This window comes from Lathyrus oleraceus, chromosome 7 (assembly GCF_024323335.1).
Source record: "Lathyrus oleraceus cultivar Zhongwan6 chromosome 7, CAAS_Psat_ZW6_1.0, whole genome shotgun sequence".
In the NCBI taxonomy this organism is placed as follows: Eukaryota; Viridiplantae; Streptophyta; class Magnoliopsida; order Fabales; family Fabaceae; genus Lathyrus; species Lathyrus oleraceus.
The window spans coordinates 144,106,544-144,124,169 of NC_066585.1; the positions used below are offsets into that span (position 1 = coordinate 144,106,544).

General features: G+C 36.0%; 1 protein-coding gene across 1 annotated transcript; it reads right to left on the reverse strand.

The window, feature by feature from the left end:
* Positions 1–14,845: 14,845 nt before the first annotated feature.
* LOC127106416 (putative ubiquitin-conjugating enzyme E2 38) lies at positions 14,846–15,970 on the reverse strand. Its single transcript, XM_051043711.1, has one exon. It carries the CDS (start codon positions 15,907–15,909, stop codon positions 14,998–15,000), a length of 912 nt encoding a protein of 303 aa, XP_050899668.1. The 5' UTR covers positions 15,910–15,970; the 3' UTR covers positions 14,846–14,997.
* Between the last annotated feature and the right edge of the window lie 1,656 nt (positions 15,971–17,626).

The window sequence follows — 17,626 nt, forward strand, 5'->3', positions numbered from 1 at the left end:
GGATTGATGGAATGTACATTCCATCTCCCAAAATGAATGGATGATATTCATTTGGTAAAAGTCCTCCTTTGACCAATTTGTGTTTTGATCCATTCCCCCCCCCCCCCCCCCCCCCCCCCCCCCCCCCCCCCCCTCTTCATCTCATTCCCCTTCTTGATGCATTAATCTCATTTGGCCTATGATATCTCAAAGTCCTAATGCTAGTTGATTGAAAAATTGACATGAGTATGGATGAGATTAGGCCACACCTTTTGCATATTCTTTTTTAGTGTGGTATGTTTCATGAGCATAGTCCATTATACTATGTCTCTAACATGCATTAACACCAAAATTTTATTGTCCGGCCTCAAATAGTTGTGACTTCTACATAAGTCCAATTACGATTGCTTAACATAGCGCTAAATTTGTGACATAAAAGGCATAAGCATTCTAGTTTGTGAGATTGTAAGTCTCCCCTCTTTCATGGTATTGTGTGGAAACCTGGCCTTCTTTCCTTCCTTTAGAAGATGATTTGGTTCAAGGATTCATGCTTGTGATAAGTGGGTTGAGTGTTCTCCAAAGAATGTCTTGAAATGAAAAGCAAAAGCAAAACAATACTAACTTCTAACCAATTAACTACTAAATTTTAATTTCAAGCTTTTACTTTATTGCAATTTACTTTTAGCACTCTATTTCATTTGCCATTGTTCATATCATTCTAATTGTTTATATTAATGCAATTTTCACTTTGTCCATTTGGACCATATTGTGTGATATATTTTGTTTGTGTATACTTTGCTTGTTTGTGTGGTCTTTGACCATTAATGTACATAATGATAACAAAAACCCTAAAAAACTTTTGAGTGTACTGTTGGCTTGATCTTGGACAAATGGACTTAGAATCTAGGCAACCTTCCTAAGCTAAAGGACTTGGCCAATGCCAACTTCCTGAAGAACCAAGTGCTTGTAATTTGAAAATTCATCTGATGCATCTTTGAAGACATCTCTAAATTCATCTGCAACATGATCATTATGAAGTTGTTATTTTGAACCTGTGACTTGTGGAATTCATCTGTTACATGGGCTATTTTGGAGAAGATCATGGAAAGGATAAGCTTGGATGTGGACATCTTTATTTGATGCCTTGCTCTTCAAGATAATATAATTGTGCATTTGTGTGTTGCTTGATTCTAAAAGTCCAAGGGAATTCTGGGTTTCTATTGACATTCTTGTCTATTGGATTGCTACCCATTTAGTCAGATCTTTTCAACTCTAAACTTTTATTTTGTACATAGGATAGTATCTTCATCTTCTCCTCATTTCTTTAATTTCAAAATCTCTCCCTCCATTTTTCAAAATCTTCTTTGTGTGAACTATTTTTGCTCTAAACTTTGACCACTTTTGCAAAAAGATAGAAACTTTGACCTTATGCCATTGCATTTTCAAACTTCTTTTCTTGAATCAAACTTGTAAATAAACTTAACTATACTTGACTTAAACTTTCAAAAAGCCCAAAAAAAGAACTAACACATTCAAACCATTTTTCAGGCCTTTGTGCCTTTCAAACTTAGTTTTTATTAAAACCAATGCATCCACTTTGAAATTTGTATCACGGACTACGAGGTTTTGATCCCTCATTTTTATGTTGGTACGTAGGCACGAGACCGAAAGGTCTTGTCAAACACAAAGATATAATTAATGAATTATTTTCTCATCCCCCCATTCTATTTGTTTGTAAACATCACTTTGTACAAAATACATATGCACATAAAAAGGGCTCCCTAGGAGTACCTAGGACACTTTGGGTGCTAACACCTTCCCTCTGTGTGACTAACCCCCTTACCTGTGATCTCTGACTTTTATTAGTTTTTATTTGAAAACTTCTTACTCTTTGGGTTTTGTTCATACTTTTTCCCTTTTTCCCTTGGAAACAATAAAAGTGCGGTGGCGACTCTTGTTATTTGATCTCTAGCTTGTCAATAGCTTGATGATCACAGATTTCCCGCTACAAAAATTAAGTGGCGACTCTGATGGGGAGCAGTCTCCAGTGGGTTTAGCCTACTTTTTGTGTGAATATATTTGTATATATGTGATGTTTGTATATATGTATGTGTGATATAATCTGCTTGTTGTGCTTGGTGATCTCTGAGTGGTGAGATAAGTTCTAACCCGAACTTGAGTGCAATTAAGATAGGAGGATGGTATAGTCATGTTCGACTTGTGTGGAGTAGTCCTTAACAAGTTGGATTGAGATCCATCTGCTCAATGGAGACTCCTTTGGATTTGGAAATGTCACACAAGTATTTGTGGTTAGGCATTGCTATTTCTAATTGGGTCCGAGAAGCCGAGGACCGTAGAACATTTAACCCATCTTGGCCTATTTAGGACGTAGTGCGGAAACTGTTCAAGTGTAGACTTGATAACAGTTGTTACCCGATACTACACTCAAACGAGTTTCTCTTGAGAATATCAGGGTCGATGACTCAGTCATCTTAACCTGTAATATCCGATAGATGGAATTAAGACTATGAGAACTTTTTAGAACATGATCTACAGGTTTTTATCCTTAGTTCACTTCTTTGGGATGGTTCTTAACCCAGGCTTCATGCTCATGACTCACAACAAACCCTTGATTCTTGGTAGATCCAATCAAGTCTTGTCAATATCAATGGAACTTGGGTGTTGATAAGGTGAAAGCCATAATCCACCAAAATGGATGATTGATCTTGACAATGACTTGATTCATACCTTGACCTTTGTTTGCCTTGTGTGTGATCCCTTATTTGTGATTGTTGCATTCATGCATTCATGCGCATCATAACATTCATCACACGAAAATTTCAAGGAACTAAGGTGTCATTTGCAAATATTTTCAGACCAAGGATTGTGGACGAAGGAACACTAAGAAGTACAGTTTCAGATGTCCCGACTTGAAAGAGTTAAGGAAGCTCGCATCTTTTGTATTAGATTCATTGGACTTCAAACAACGTCATGGGAAGCTTCTGTCTATTTTGTCTGTTGATATGGTTGAAGGACTTTTGAGTGTGCTAGTGCAGTTCTATGATCCTCTCTACCATTGTTTCACTTTCCCATATTTTCAGCTTGTGCCTACCTTGGAGGAGTATTCTCATATTTTGGGGATACCTGTTTCTAGTAGAATGCCTTTTAGTGGATTGAAGGAGATTCCCTGATCTAGTATTATTGCTGAAGCTTTTCACTTGAAGAAGTCTGAGATAGAGGCTCATTGGGTGAAGAAAGGAGGGTTATTTGGGTTGCCATCTGTTTTCCTCATCAAGGAAGCTACTACATTTGCTCAAGCTGGTAGTATGGACGCTTTTGAAGCTATCTTTGTGTTGCTCATCTATGGATTAGCTTTGTTCCCTAACATTGACGGTTTTATTGATGTTAACGCCATTAGACTTTTCTTGATTGGGAATCTTGTGCCTACTTTTTTGGGTGATATGTATTTCTCTTTGCATCTAAGAAATTCAAAGGGTGGTGGAACGATTGTTTGTTGTCTTCCTCTTCTGTACAAGTGGTTTATTTTGCACTTGCCTCAGACGCCTGCTTTTATGGAGAACAAACAATGTCTAAGGTGGTCTCAGAGACTTATGTCTCTCACTAATGATGATATAGTTTGGTATGATCCGTCTTTAAGCAGTTTGGAGATTATTGATAGTTGTGGTGAATTCTCTAATGTGCCTCTCATTGGTACACAAGGGGGAATTAACTACAACCCTTCTTTGGCTCGTCGTCAACTTGGGTTCCCCTTGAGAGACAAACCTAATAACATGTTGTTAGAAGGTCTTTTTTATCAAGAGGGTAAAGATCCCTAACATTTGAAGCAGAAGATTGTGTATGCTTGGCATAATATGCATAGGAAAGAAAGATTCGAGCTTGGTCCGTGCAATTGTGTAGCTTTGGAAGCTTACACTCTTTGGGTGAAGAAGAGAGCTATGGAGTTGAAGATGCCTTATCCTTGTGAAAGACTTGTGTCTATGGTTGTGGTTGAGCCATTAACTCTCCCTAACCAAGATGTAGAGGAGTTGGAAGACGCACTCGTCAAGATGAAGCAAGAGAAGGATATGTGGGAAGAGCGTTTCCATGCTTTGAGCAAGAAGCATGAAGAGTTGTAGTTGGAGTCTAAGGACAAAGATGCACTTATCAAGCTACTTGAAGATCGAGTGACAAAGAGACAGAGAGAGCCAGAGGTTTCATCTTCTAGCATGCCTCAGCCTTCCGTTGCTTGGAAGAAGATTGTTGATCAGCTTGTCCTCGAGAAGACTCAGATGAAGGCTTCTTTTGAAACCGAGATCCGTCGCATTTGAAAGAAGTACGCGCCTTCAGCCAGATCTTTTAACATTGTTGTTAGGGATCCTTAGGATGACTAGTCTCCTTTTCTCTTCTATCTATTATTTTGGTTTCTGAAATTGTACTCAGTGTAATCCTTCCAATTTATATAAATAAAAAGAGATTTTTGGTCATATCAAATTGTTGCAATTGCCATTTAAATTTTATATATTTGCAAATGATATAGTAAGTTCCTTGAAAAATAAAAATAAACAAGCATTGCATGAATTCCAGCATCCCCAGTACATGGAACATCATGTTCACTTCAATTTTTAGACCTAAAGCATTAAGAGTTTGCTCGCATATATACCTGGTGGGTGTGAGCCTCCGCTTTCTATGGACTTGATATTGTTTCTCCTGCTCCGGATTTTCGAAGATAATGTTGTGCGAATTTGGGTTTCGGCTGGGTCTTTTTTATGACTTCGACGTCTCGGCCAGCTGTTGCTTTCCTGTCAAAATCCTTATTGGGGGGCATTTTGGACCTGCAAAAAAAGTCAAAATTTTCAAAATAGGAATTAGAGAAAATTGAAACGTTGGTTAGGATGAGGGTGGAAAATGGAGAAGGATTCGTGAATGGAGTATGTGATTTGGGGTTGTGGAGGTGGTAAAGATGGAAGCTTTAGAGTGAGGTTGTTAATGGAGGATGAAGGTTTTTGACAGAAAGAAGGTGGAGAAGATGAAAGTATGAGAGAGAATGAATGGTTTAGTGTGAAATCATATTTTTGGGAAGGGATATGGTTGGGTAATGAGTGGTTAGTGGGTAGGAATGATGGGTGGGCCCACAAGAAGTTAAAAAAAAATTCAAAAAATTTCAAACCCGCATGCATGACACGGGCCATGCTAGCTGACACGGGCGGCCGTGTCAGGCCACTGTCCAAGGGCGTGGGTCATAGGCTTCCTGACACGGGTCGTGTCATCTGACACGGGTCGTGTCATCTGACACGGGCGGTCGTGTCAGGTCACTGCCAAAAGGCAATTTGTATTCTTCCTTTAGTGCTTCTGACACGGGTCGTGTCAGCTGACACGGGCGGCCGTGTCAAGCCATTATTTATGCCCAATTTCCATTTTTTTCATGACCCTGACACGGGTCGTGTTAGCTGACACGGGCGACCGTGTCAGGCTGATATTATGATGGATTTTCCAACTTTTCATTCTCTTTTTCTCAGATATGGTCTTCCTTCCAATATGACTTATGTATGTATTGGAGTACCTTCACCTTTTTATGCAAGGCGCTGTGTAAACCTACAATAAAAACACAAACAATAATTAGAAATAAAAATGCATTGGTTGGCTCACACGAAGCGCTGCGTTTAACGTTGCATGGCTCGACGATTCATTTCCCTTATTATGGGTGGTACCTGAGCCTCCAAACCTTGTTGCACCTCTTGTCCAAAACTAGGAATTCGTCTTTTTCATAAGTATGGATTCCTTTATGCCACAAGTCCTTTCTAACCTCCATCCCCTTACCTTGTTTTTGTTTTCTTTTATTTCTCTTGTCTTTTGGAATGGAGATAAGAGTCTTTCCATTCAGGGTTGCTAATGGCAGTGGTGAGAGTCGAGAGGGCCTTTTTGTATCTTTCTCTGATGTTGGTATGTTACTTTGCCTTCTCGCCTTTGTCCTGATCAAGCCTACTTAATAGTGAGATTCTGTATCTTCCTCTAGCTCATGGTCTTCAATAGCATTCAATGTTATTTCTTTGTTGTAAACTTCCAAGGTTAACGTGCCTCAGTCCATGTCGAGATTGCATCGACTTGTCTGCATAAAAGGTCGACCCAGAATGATGGGTGCCTCATCATCTTCAGGTATGTATAGGATTACAAAATCAATAGGAAAACTCAAGTCTTCTATTGTTACTAGTACGTCTTCTTCTATACCATATGCATCCTTTCTCGAGTGATCCGCAAACTTCATATTTGTATCACTGACATTTTTAATACCCAACCTGTGATAAATTGATAATGGCATCGGACTCACACTAGCTCCAGAATCTATGAGTACCCTTTTGAAGGTTCTTTCTTTAATTGTGCATGGTACTGTTACCGTTCCAGGGTCCTTCTGTTTGTTTGGTATTTTCTGCTCTAGTGAACTTGCACTACACTTTTCTTTCCAGGCTAGCGGTTCTTCTGTTGTTGGTTTCTTTTCGGCCATTACCTCTTCCATGAATTTCTTGTACATGGGCATTCTCTCGAGTGCTTCAAACAAAGACATATGACCCTCTACCTTTTTAAACATTATCATGAATTTCTCAAAGTCTAACTCGCTTGGTTCCTTCTTTATCACTCTCTGAGGGCAGGGCAACTTAATCACCAGTTTAGTCTCCTTTTTAATTTTCTCTTCAGTTGGCTTTCCAGGTGGTATAACTTTTTCCTTTTTAGCGGCCTTTTTCTTTTTCGTCATGATAGTACTAATATTATCTTGATTTCTTGGATTTTGAACTGTTTCACTTGGTAAGGAACCTGGTGTTCGAGAATTTGCTAGTTATTGTGCTATCTGACCCAGTTGGACTTCAAGATTCTTTATAGAGGCGGTGGTGTCTTTATGATTGTTTCTAGTCTCTTCTTCGAATTGCCTATTTTGAGTTACCATGTTTTCAATGGAAATCTCCTAGTCTGATTTCTTTGGAGCTTGATGTTGTTAATATTGAGTATGATATTGACCCTGACCCTGTTGCGGAACATTCCCTCTTTGATCCTTCCAAGATAAGTTAGGATGATTCTTTCAACCTGGATTGTACATGTTGGAGTATGGATTATTCTGCTTCAATAATTTTATCTCTTCAATTTGTTGAGGAGTTGCAAAGCAATACACCGTGTGGTGAGGTCCATTACATATTTCACAAGTGATGGTTTGAGCAGGTTGAATTTGAGCTATCTATTGAGTACCTATATTCATCGCTTTCAATTTCTTTTCTACTTCAACATCGATTGTATCTTCCAAACAGATTTTATATGCTTCTAGTTTTAGATCAATGACTCCTTCAGGTTTTCTTGTACACCTATCATATGATTCCAAATGCTCATTTGCGGCTATCGCTTCAATGATCCTTTTAATACCGGTGGGTGTTGAGAAATTTGTTGAGCCACCAACTGCTATATTAATCAACTGTTTTGTCTTTATTTTCAGGACAAACATCTTCATTTGTTCAGTTTGATCCATATTATGAGTTAGGCAAGCTACCACGCCCCTTTTGAATCTTTTGTAGGTATCTCCAAAAGACTCGCCATCTTTCTATTTGAAGTTTAAGATTTCATACCCTTTTCTCATAAATAGTGATGCTGGAAAATACTCATTTAAGAAAGTTGTTTCCATCTCTTCCCATGATGTAATACTGCCAGCCGGAAGAGAGTACAACTATTTTCCGCCTCTTTAGATAAAGTGAACGGGAACATTCTTAACTTCTTTACTTCATGAGTATGACCATCAATTTTCAAAGTAGTACTCATGGTCAGGAATCTATGTAGGTGCTTGTTTGCATCTTCATTAACCTTTCCGGTGAAATATTTTCTTTCAAGTTGATTGATTGTACTAGGATGTAGTTGAAAATTTGTCACATTCACCGGTTGGTTGACAATGGTCAATCTACCACCCAACGCATTTGCACCTCCATAGTCACCTATGAGTCTTTCTGGAGGTGGAGGCGGTGGAACTAGAGGAATTTCAGCCATAGTTTCTTTTTCTAAATCTGAGTAATCAGAGGGAACTTCTTCTTTGGAATCCAATCTAGCGTTTCTGCATCTCCGATGAAGGGTTCTCTCGATTTCTGTGTCAAAAAGAAATTTTGCTAAGGGCTCTCCTCACATAAAAGATTAGTGAATGAAAATATATAAATGACAGAAAAATAATTTTATTGCAGAGAAACAAAATTTTAATTGAACTATCAGTGAACTCTATATTTTGGCAGTCCCCGGCAACGACGCCAAAAACTTGTTTGGAAAAATAACAAGTGTACTATTTTTCCTGTTATAGTAATAAAAGGGAAATTCCCCGAATGTCAATCTCAAGGACCGAAAGTCAATATCGAGTTCAAATTATTGTTCAATTAAACAAAAACAATTGTTGGGAGTTTTTACATTCAGATATAAAAAATAAAGGCAAAAGAAAATAATACTATAAAAATAACGGTCTGCAAGGGAAGAGGAACAATGCCATAGAAGATGTACGATTTGTCCCTATAACAACTCTGGGTCACTATTGCATCAACAAATATCAATTACTATCAGTTCTAAAGGGTATTTTCTCCCAAGTCCTTGGTGAGAAAACCTTTAATCATTCTACCCTAATTTCTATGTCCATAGGCAATTATCGGTGAAATTAAGCCTTACTATACCAAGAATGCTCTGATTCATACAGGGTATCCCTAGTCCTAGAAGATATCTACTGCAAAGTAATCTCATGAAAACCTTACCAATGGCGGTCCAGCCTAATTGATAACCATACAACAATATCGATTGGTTAGAAAGAGAAAGCATTAAGCACATCAAAAGATTACCATAAAAACAATATTATAAATGCAATCGTAAACTCATAGTCATTATAATTCTAAATCAGGGACATCCCCTAGCATTGGGGGGTTTAGTTACTCATATTGTTCAAAACAGATTCAAGATAAAAAAAATACACATTACAAGTAATTGGATGACTTGGATCTTCAATTACTTTCGCTCATGAAAATCTTCCGCTCTCCGAATTCCTTAATCTCTAAAATACTTGATCGTCTGACAATTTTGTGTTGTCCTTGTTCCAAGATGATATTTTATCTTGTAGAAACTCTCATAATATAGTGAAAAATCCCTAGTTAAAAGATGGAAATCTCCAAGACGTCCCTGCAGCTCAAGCCCCGTGAAAAGCCCAAAAACTGGAAAAATATGCGCCTAGACTGACACGGCCCATGTCAGCTCTCTGTTTGGCCTGACACGCCCAAGGTGCACTGCCGCACCCCCTAGGTGACCTGACACGGTCCGTGTCAGTTGACACGGGAGGCCGTGTTAGGCCTCTGCCTTGGTCCTTCCTGGGTTGAGTTGCCTTCTACCTGGCACAGCCCGTGTCAGGTGACACGGGTGGCCGTGTCAGGCCTCCTGTGCTAAGAATTTTTTTTCCTTGATTGCCGGAACTTCTCACTGTCTCGCCTCGAATCCCTCGGATCTTCTACCTGAACCTGGAGGACATAAACACAGACTACCAACGCATAAAATCGCGAAAACATAAAATAAAATTGACAATTAATAAAAATTCTTAAATAACTTTCGAAAATGAAAATTAACTTTAAAGGTACCATAATGCGTGCACGATGTCCCCAAATCCTTGGTTTCTTGTCGGATAAGCAACGAAAACATAGTGAAAATGGTGATCGATCAACGTTCCTCTTGAAGAATTTTAATATGTTGGTTGTTGATCTTCGCTAGTGCTTATACTTTAATCCACTTAGTGAAGCACTCTCATGCCACGATCAAGAACTTGATTTGTCATTATGCCAAGTGGAAGGGACCTAGAATATCCACCCCCACTTTGAGAAAGGTCAGGGTGACGTCAATACGTGTAGCTCAGAAGGGGGAGCATTATGAATGTGTCCATGTCGTTGGCATTGGTCACATCTTTTTACATACTCGTTGGGATTTTGGACCATGGTCGGCTAATAGTATCCAACTTTGAGAACTTTCTTGGCCATCGCTCGAGCACCCAAGTGTTTCTTTATTATTTCTTCATACACCTCGGTAAGGATCTAAACAACTTCTTCTTTTTCCAAAAACTTTAGCATATGGGTTAAAAATCCTCTTAGGTACAATGTCCCTTCTTTCAAGTAGTAAGAATTAGCTATTCTCTTCATGAGGCGGAAATCAATTGAGTCGGTAGGTAGTATTCCATACTCGATGTATATTGCAATAGGCGTTATCTATGATGGTTGATAATCGTTTCTTATTGCCATCATCCCGACTCCTAGGCTTTCTATACTAAGGTTTCTCATGGTTCTTTATTTTGAGATTCTCCCTTTATTTATGAAACCACAAATCGTGAATCTTGCGGATCTATGTGCTTGTATGTATAAAGTTGAAAATCCTTTAGAAGATCCTTCTGAAGTTTTTATGCTGACAACGGTGGTTAAAGTCAGTGGCAATAGTTTTCAACCTTGATAATGGTGACATAACCAAAGAAAACATTTTCTGCCTCATCAACAAAACAAGACTCAAGATTCAAAGTGTTTATATGATCATAATCAGTCTAGAAAAGAATCTTGAAGCCTTAGATCAAGTGTAAAAGCTCTCAAGGTCGTGTTTATTTGTTTGTCTGAGTGATTCAAATTTTATAAAAGTAAGGAAGTAGCTTATAAGTACTAAGGCACCTCATACACACACACACACACACACACACACACACCTAGAAATATATTTTCAAGTATTTTCATCTTGAGAATCATTTTATAAGCCAAGCCAAGTGTTTAAAAAGTTGTTTGAACCTTTTTCAAACTATTTAACCAATCGATTGATAAAACTTTTCTGAGCCAACCAATCAATTGGAGCATTAAGTCAATCAATTAGAAAAGAGATAATCAATTAACTAAGCAATAAGGGTATCACATTAATGACTTGGAACGACTCTATATCCAATATTTCCTATTTGGGCATGCTAATCGATTAAGAATGAGTTGGCCAATCGATTGGAGCTTTGTGCCAATTGATTGACTCATTAATTCGAGCAATGGCTTATTTCCTTTTTTATTTATTTTTCCAACTCCTATATAAAGGAGGCTCGCCTTCACTTCATAACACACCACTTTCCAACAATTTACATTTTATTTGGAATTTTTCTCTCCCTCTCTCATTAGAAAATATTTATTTCACTTAAAATTATCTTAGTGCCACTACTATGGAAAACACCTATCACAACGGTTAGAAAATGAATATCACCATGCCGGACCAACCTGTTAGGTTGTTTGTATTGTGATTGGAAGAATTTTGTTAAAACAAGTGAAATAGCAAGATGTTGGAAAATATGTATTGACATACTTGTACGACATCGTGGAGTGTTGTGGTTTTACATTCTTGAAAGATTTGTTTTTTAGCGTGAGATTAATGAAGATTCTCTGATGATTTGATTCATGCTTTATGTGGTTCAAAGTGATTATTTTAGAAGCTCAAAGATCGGTCCCAACTGTGACTTATTTCCTTAGAAAGGATGTCAAAACATTTAAGGAAACATTATATTTGATTTGATTTGGTTCTGCAGAAGATTGTGCAGAAGTCTGATTTGATTTGATTGGATATGCTGATTATTTAGCTCGAAGTCCATGCTATTCTTAGGCTATTTAAAAGGACGACTCTAAACCTAAAAAGACAACGAAGTTGCGTGTGTGATAGTCTATATTAGGGTTTAGTTTGTTCTTTGTTGTTTGTGAGCCACTCTCGTATCAACTTGATGCTTGAGTTGGACTGTTAGTTGAGTTTTAATTGTGAATCACTCGTGAGCTTTTAAGCAATAACGGATTTTGTTTCATTAGAAGTGTATCTTCTGTTTATTATTGGAAGTTGTTATCATTGTTATGTTACTTTCCATAGTGGCAGAGTTCGACCTAGAAATGGAACAAATGGATGTGAAAACTGCTTTCTTGTATGGAGATCTAGATGAAACAATCCTGATGAGGTAACCTGATGGATATGCAGAAAAGGGTGAGGAAGATTATGTGTGCAAGCTGAATAGATATTTATATGAAGTGAAACAATCTCCTCGAAAGTGGAATATGAGATTCGACAAGTTCATGGCACACATATGTTTCATTAGAAGTCATTTCGACCACTGTGTTTACTTCATATTTTGACCTGGAAATTCATTTGTTATTTTTGCTGCTTTATTTGGATGATATTCTCATAGAAAGCAACAATGTCGAGGATGTAATAAAGGTGAAGGTTGAACTCAATAAGGAGTTCGATATGAAGGATCTGGGAGCAACATCCAGGATTCTTGGGATTGACATCCGAAGAGACAGAAAGCAGTCAAAATTATGCTTATCTCAAGAGACATACCTACGGAAGTTTCTCGATAATTTTGGTATGTCGAATTCAAAGCCTGTTGTGACTCTGACAAACCCTCAATTCAAGATGAGTATAAATCAATGTCCCGGTACTGAGGTCGAAAGAGCTTATATAAATAGTATCTCATATGCTAACATAGTAGGTTCTTTGATATATGTTATGGTCTGTACTAGACCTGACATTTCATATGTAATAATTCTTGTAAGCAAGTACATGGAGAATCACAGAAAGGCTCATTGGCAAGCATTGAAGTGGATTCTAAGGTGCATAAATGGGTCTCTGAACAGAGTCCTAATTTATGGTGGAGTATGTGGTAAAAATAGTAAAGCAGAAGTCGAAAGGTATGTCGACTCTGATTATGTAGGTTGTATGGATTCCAAAAAATCTATTTATGGATATGTGTTCACTATGTTTGGCACATCAATTAGTTGAAAGCAACACTTCAGAAGGTTGTTGCCTTATCAACCACTGAAGCAGAACATATCTCCCCCACTGAAGTTGTGAAAGAAGTATTGTGGCTTGAAGGTTTTGCTAAGGAACTAAAACTTCAAGGTCGAGTTCTCACTGTTAAATGTGATAATCAAAGTCCTATACACTTGTCGAAGAATTCAGTCTATCATGAGCGAACCAAGCACATCGATGTGAGGCTGCATTTCGTCAGAGGGGTAATCGAGCATGGAGAAGTACAAATGCTGAAGGTTTCGATAAATCATAATGTTGCTGATATGATCATCAAGACATTACCAAGTTGCAAGTTTTTCCACTGTATGCAATTGATAAAGTTGTATGAGGAAAGCTAGTTTGTTCCCTTAATGTTATAGAGTTTGTTTCAAGGTGGAGATTTGTGAGATATTGGATCGAACTCTAGTATGGTCGAAGCGTAGCTTCTTGGTTCGAGAATTCGATAGGATCATTGGCATGTCGTCGAAGTTTGTTCACATGCTGTAGTCGAATTATGCTAGGATTGTTGGCATGTCAAATTGTCCTGTGTGTTATGCCTGATTGTTTTAGTTAGCTTGTGTAATGGTCTGTGTGTAAAAATCCATTAGTTTAATGTGTTAGTTTTCTTATAAATAGCATACCAATCTCTCATCATTGTAATATAATGCAAATTTTAATTAGGGTGAGATAACTTATTTGCTATTCTATAGCACTTGTAATCTTGTTCCACAATAGAAAGTAAAGAATAGCAGTTTATAACCAATTTCACTGTGTTTTTACTGTTTTCTTCTTTTCTATCATTGTAGATTTCTTATCGATCAAGAAACCAATTATACTTTACAATTCTGACATCGTTTTCACAACAAAGAACATCTTGAGCTTCAAAAAACACATGCATTTGAATCGACCATTGATTCCAGTTCTTTCCGTCAAATACTGGAAGCTTTGTGTTCAAGCTACCATTTATATCATTCATCTTCGTCTTATGCAAAACACTCAGTTCTCACCAGCACTCGTGTTTTCCAAAATCTGAGAATCAATATATGTGATTCTCTTTGATCTCGAACTTCAATTCAACATGAATTTCAGAATTGAAATCAATCACACACCTCAACACACTCGTGTTTTTCAATGAATCAAACTGGAACTCTAGATACCAATTGTTGGAGTTCAACAATGAACCTCCATAAACAATGCACAAGAAGATGAAGAATAATTTAAGAGAAAGAGAGAGAGAGTTGTATAACTAACTTTCTATAATCTCAAAATTATAAAACTGAAATTTGTTACAAATTCACATTAAACTTAAATGTAAATAAAATTCAAAATTAAACTAACTTGAATTTTGAATTAGTATCCTATCCAATGACAACTATGTAAAATTTTTATTTTTTATATTTTTTCATTTTAAAATAATTTAAAAATCCCCATCAACATTGAATTTGTAAGGCAAACATGTGATCATGTCTTTTTATTCGAACAAATCTTACCATATACTAGCAGCACTGCTGTTGAAAAATAGATTAGTTATTATTTCGATAAGCATAGTTAATTTAATACTTTATTAAAAATAACATTTTTCATATATATAGAGAGTTATATGATTATAATAAACATAACAATACATAATTAAAGATGATTTTTAGAATATAATTTTAACAAAAACGCTTATAACTTTAATACAAGCATATAAATGAGCATCAATTTGTCAATTTTTTTTCTATCACACCAACATGAACCATTGATTAAGGCAACAAAAGTAAAGAGAAGAAAATTGATATTGAAGTTATTTTTTATGTAGATATTGATTAATGTTTATGATGTTCAAGAAATTATAGGCAAAATTTTAGAATAATCTAATATCTAATAATAAGTTTTAAAAAAAGCTTAATTTTTACAATAATCAATTTATTAATAAAAAAATCAAAACTACTAATTATTTAATGATTATGTTGTTTGTCCGCTAATGTAATAATGTAATATATTTCAATTGACAGATAATTGTTGACTAATGATAATTTAACAAAAGAACTTAATTATAAAAATAAGATTTAAAACCAAATTATACTATTTCCATTTTTTCTTATACTTTTAATAAATTACATCTTATTTTAATTAGATATAATCAAAACATTTTCAAAGGTGATACAAAAACATGTGAAAAGATAATACAATAGCAATAGTGTCCTTCTTGGCTTTCTTCTACCATCCCAAAGCTCGTTGGATCTTCCCCGTAGCTTTCTTTAAGATTCCTTTCACACCATTGGATCTTTTGCCTTTTACTTGTCTTTCCACCTTCAACTCTTCAACGAAACCCTCCAAGGAAGCGCCACATTCTAGAAACTTCTTGTACATATTCCGGTAAACAATCTGTAACGACGCCTGAAAAGACTCTGTAACTTCAACAACCGCCATGCTATTGTTGCTGCTGTTATAACCGTAATGTTCACACGCGGCGAGAAGAACATGCCCTCGATCGCGAAAGTGTTGTTCAACGAACTCCTCGAGGTTTTTAGGTGGTTTCCGAATGAGGCAAACCGAGGAGTAGCACGTGAGAACGAAAACGGATGCGTTGTAAGCACGTGCCTTGGATTCCAAAAGAGAGTAATCAGAAAGACGGTAAGCAGGATCGTTAAAGAGTGGCTTCTCGTTAAGAACGATTGCTTGAATAGAAAGTAAAACCTTAAGTAAAGTCCTAGCTGGGCTCCAGCTCTTGAATGTATTAACCTTCCATGTTTTGGGGATGCCTAAGCAAACGGTGCCGGCGGGGTAGAGATTCGGGTTGAGTCGGTACCCGAATGAGATGTAATGGATCTTTGGTGGTCTGAATGGGTAAATTTTGGGGAGCGCGATGTCGAAGAAGAAGAGACCGTCCTGGTAGGGTGTACCGGGGGAGCCGACAATGACGGCGCGGAGTATATCGACGTGGTGTTCGTAGACTCTAACGTGGATGGAATCTGGGAGGTCTTTTGCAAGGACTTTCCACTCATTCATGATTCTTCTGTACGCAAAGCTATTTGAATCTGTGAAGCAGTTTTTGTGGATGTTGTAGTGGCGGAATCGGTGATCGGAGTCGTCTGAAACCAAGTCGAATGTGCGCTTGTTTTCCATCATTTTCCTCTCTGATTTGGTGATGAATTATTAGCGGTATAATTGTAGTGTGTTAATATTTGTAGCGGGTTTTGTTTATATAGGGAGAGACTCGTAAAAACACAGAACTAAACTCAACTACAGACAAATAGTGCCTACAAATGAACACCCATTTTACATATACCTGACGTCTTATTAACTACTTTACTCCCTTCATTCATTTTTTTTTTATATTTTTACTTTTTACACATAGGGAAGAAATTACTCCATAAACAATATTTGTTCTTTTAAGTATGATAATCATTTTAGACGTCAATTGTTAGTTAAGTTGACTATATTAGTTGGTAGGAAATTAGAGTCTAATGAAGTGATAGTATAAGAATGGTAATTAAGCATGACAATGGTCTAGATTGGGACAGTCTACCTTCCCAAACTTAAATTTAAATTTTTAAGCAATTTTTCTTTTTTGGTCTAGATTCAGATTGAATATCTGTGTTCTGTCACCATTCATTATTCATTTAATAAAATTAATTTTAAAATTTTAAAATTATATTATATTATAAATAATAAAATAAAATTATCTGAAAAAAATTTCATATATATACATTTTAAATATTTTAAATAATAAATAAATATTAAAATATTAAAACATTGGTCACATATTTAATATTTTAAATTATCAAAATCAAATAATAATATAGATAATAAAATAAATGGAGTAGATTCGAGGTGGATACAAATGTCTCTATTGTCCAATCCATTTTCATATTTTATAATGGTGAAGACCAAACCTAAATTTAAACTCAACTAAAATGGATTTTCCCCGTCAACTTTGAAATAAATTATATGTATGGTTATTAAGTATTATCTAACTTCATAAAAGAAAGTCTTAATTTTATTAAAATTTAAAAATAGATTAATTAATATCTGTAATAATAATAAATACATAAAATTAATTAAATTTATCTTAAAAACTAAACTAAACGTCAATGTTGTATACATTCATACACCAATAAATATTTAATATGATAATCATATATTATAATTAAATATTTTAATTATTAAAAATAATTAGGAGAAGATAAAATAATTAGATAGAAAAGATAAAATAATAAACTGAAAAAAGATAGAAGAATGAGATGCTGAGTGAAAGAGTGAGAAGTGGAGGAAAAAGTGAAAGTTGAAAAAGTATCAAATAGGAACTTAACACTTGGTAAAATTTGATTGAAGCAAGATGAATTAATTGGGAGATTAGGTTTTTACGATTTTTACTTTTCGCAAGTGTAAAAAAATTTAAAGTAAATGGCAACATTGATAGTTTGTATGCATGTTATTTTAATAGATAGGTAGTTCATTAAATTTTTCATTAAAAAAATAATTTTAAATTTTTTTGCAATAAAATTATTAGGATGTGAATCTTGTTAGAAGTAATTCATATTCACTAATAGTATTAGTTTTTGTTAAGCTTAACCTATCTAGTGCATATTATCATTTTTGCCTACGTGACATTATTGTTTGTATATAACAAGTGTATTTGTCAATAGTGGTGTGTGCGTACCAATTTTCTTTAACTATTTTGAAGAGTAGTGGAAGTTTGTTATTTCAATTCTCTCTTTTCTTCCATCTTCATCATTTTCATCTTGTGCACCAACAATTGGTATCTAGAGCTCCATTCAAATCCACAGGGAAACACGAGTGAACGGTGAGACGTTGTATGATTGCTTTCGTTTCTTGATTTTGT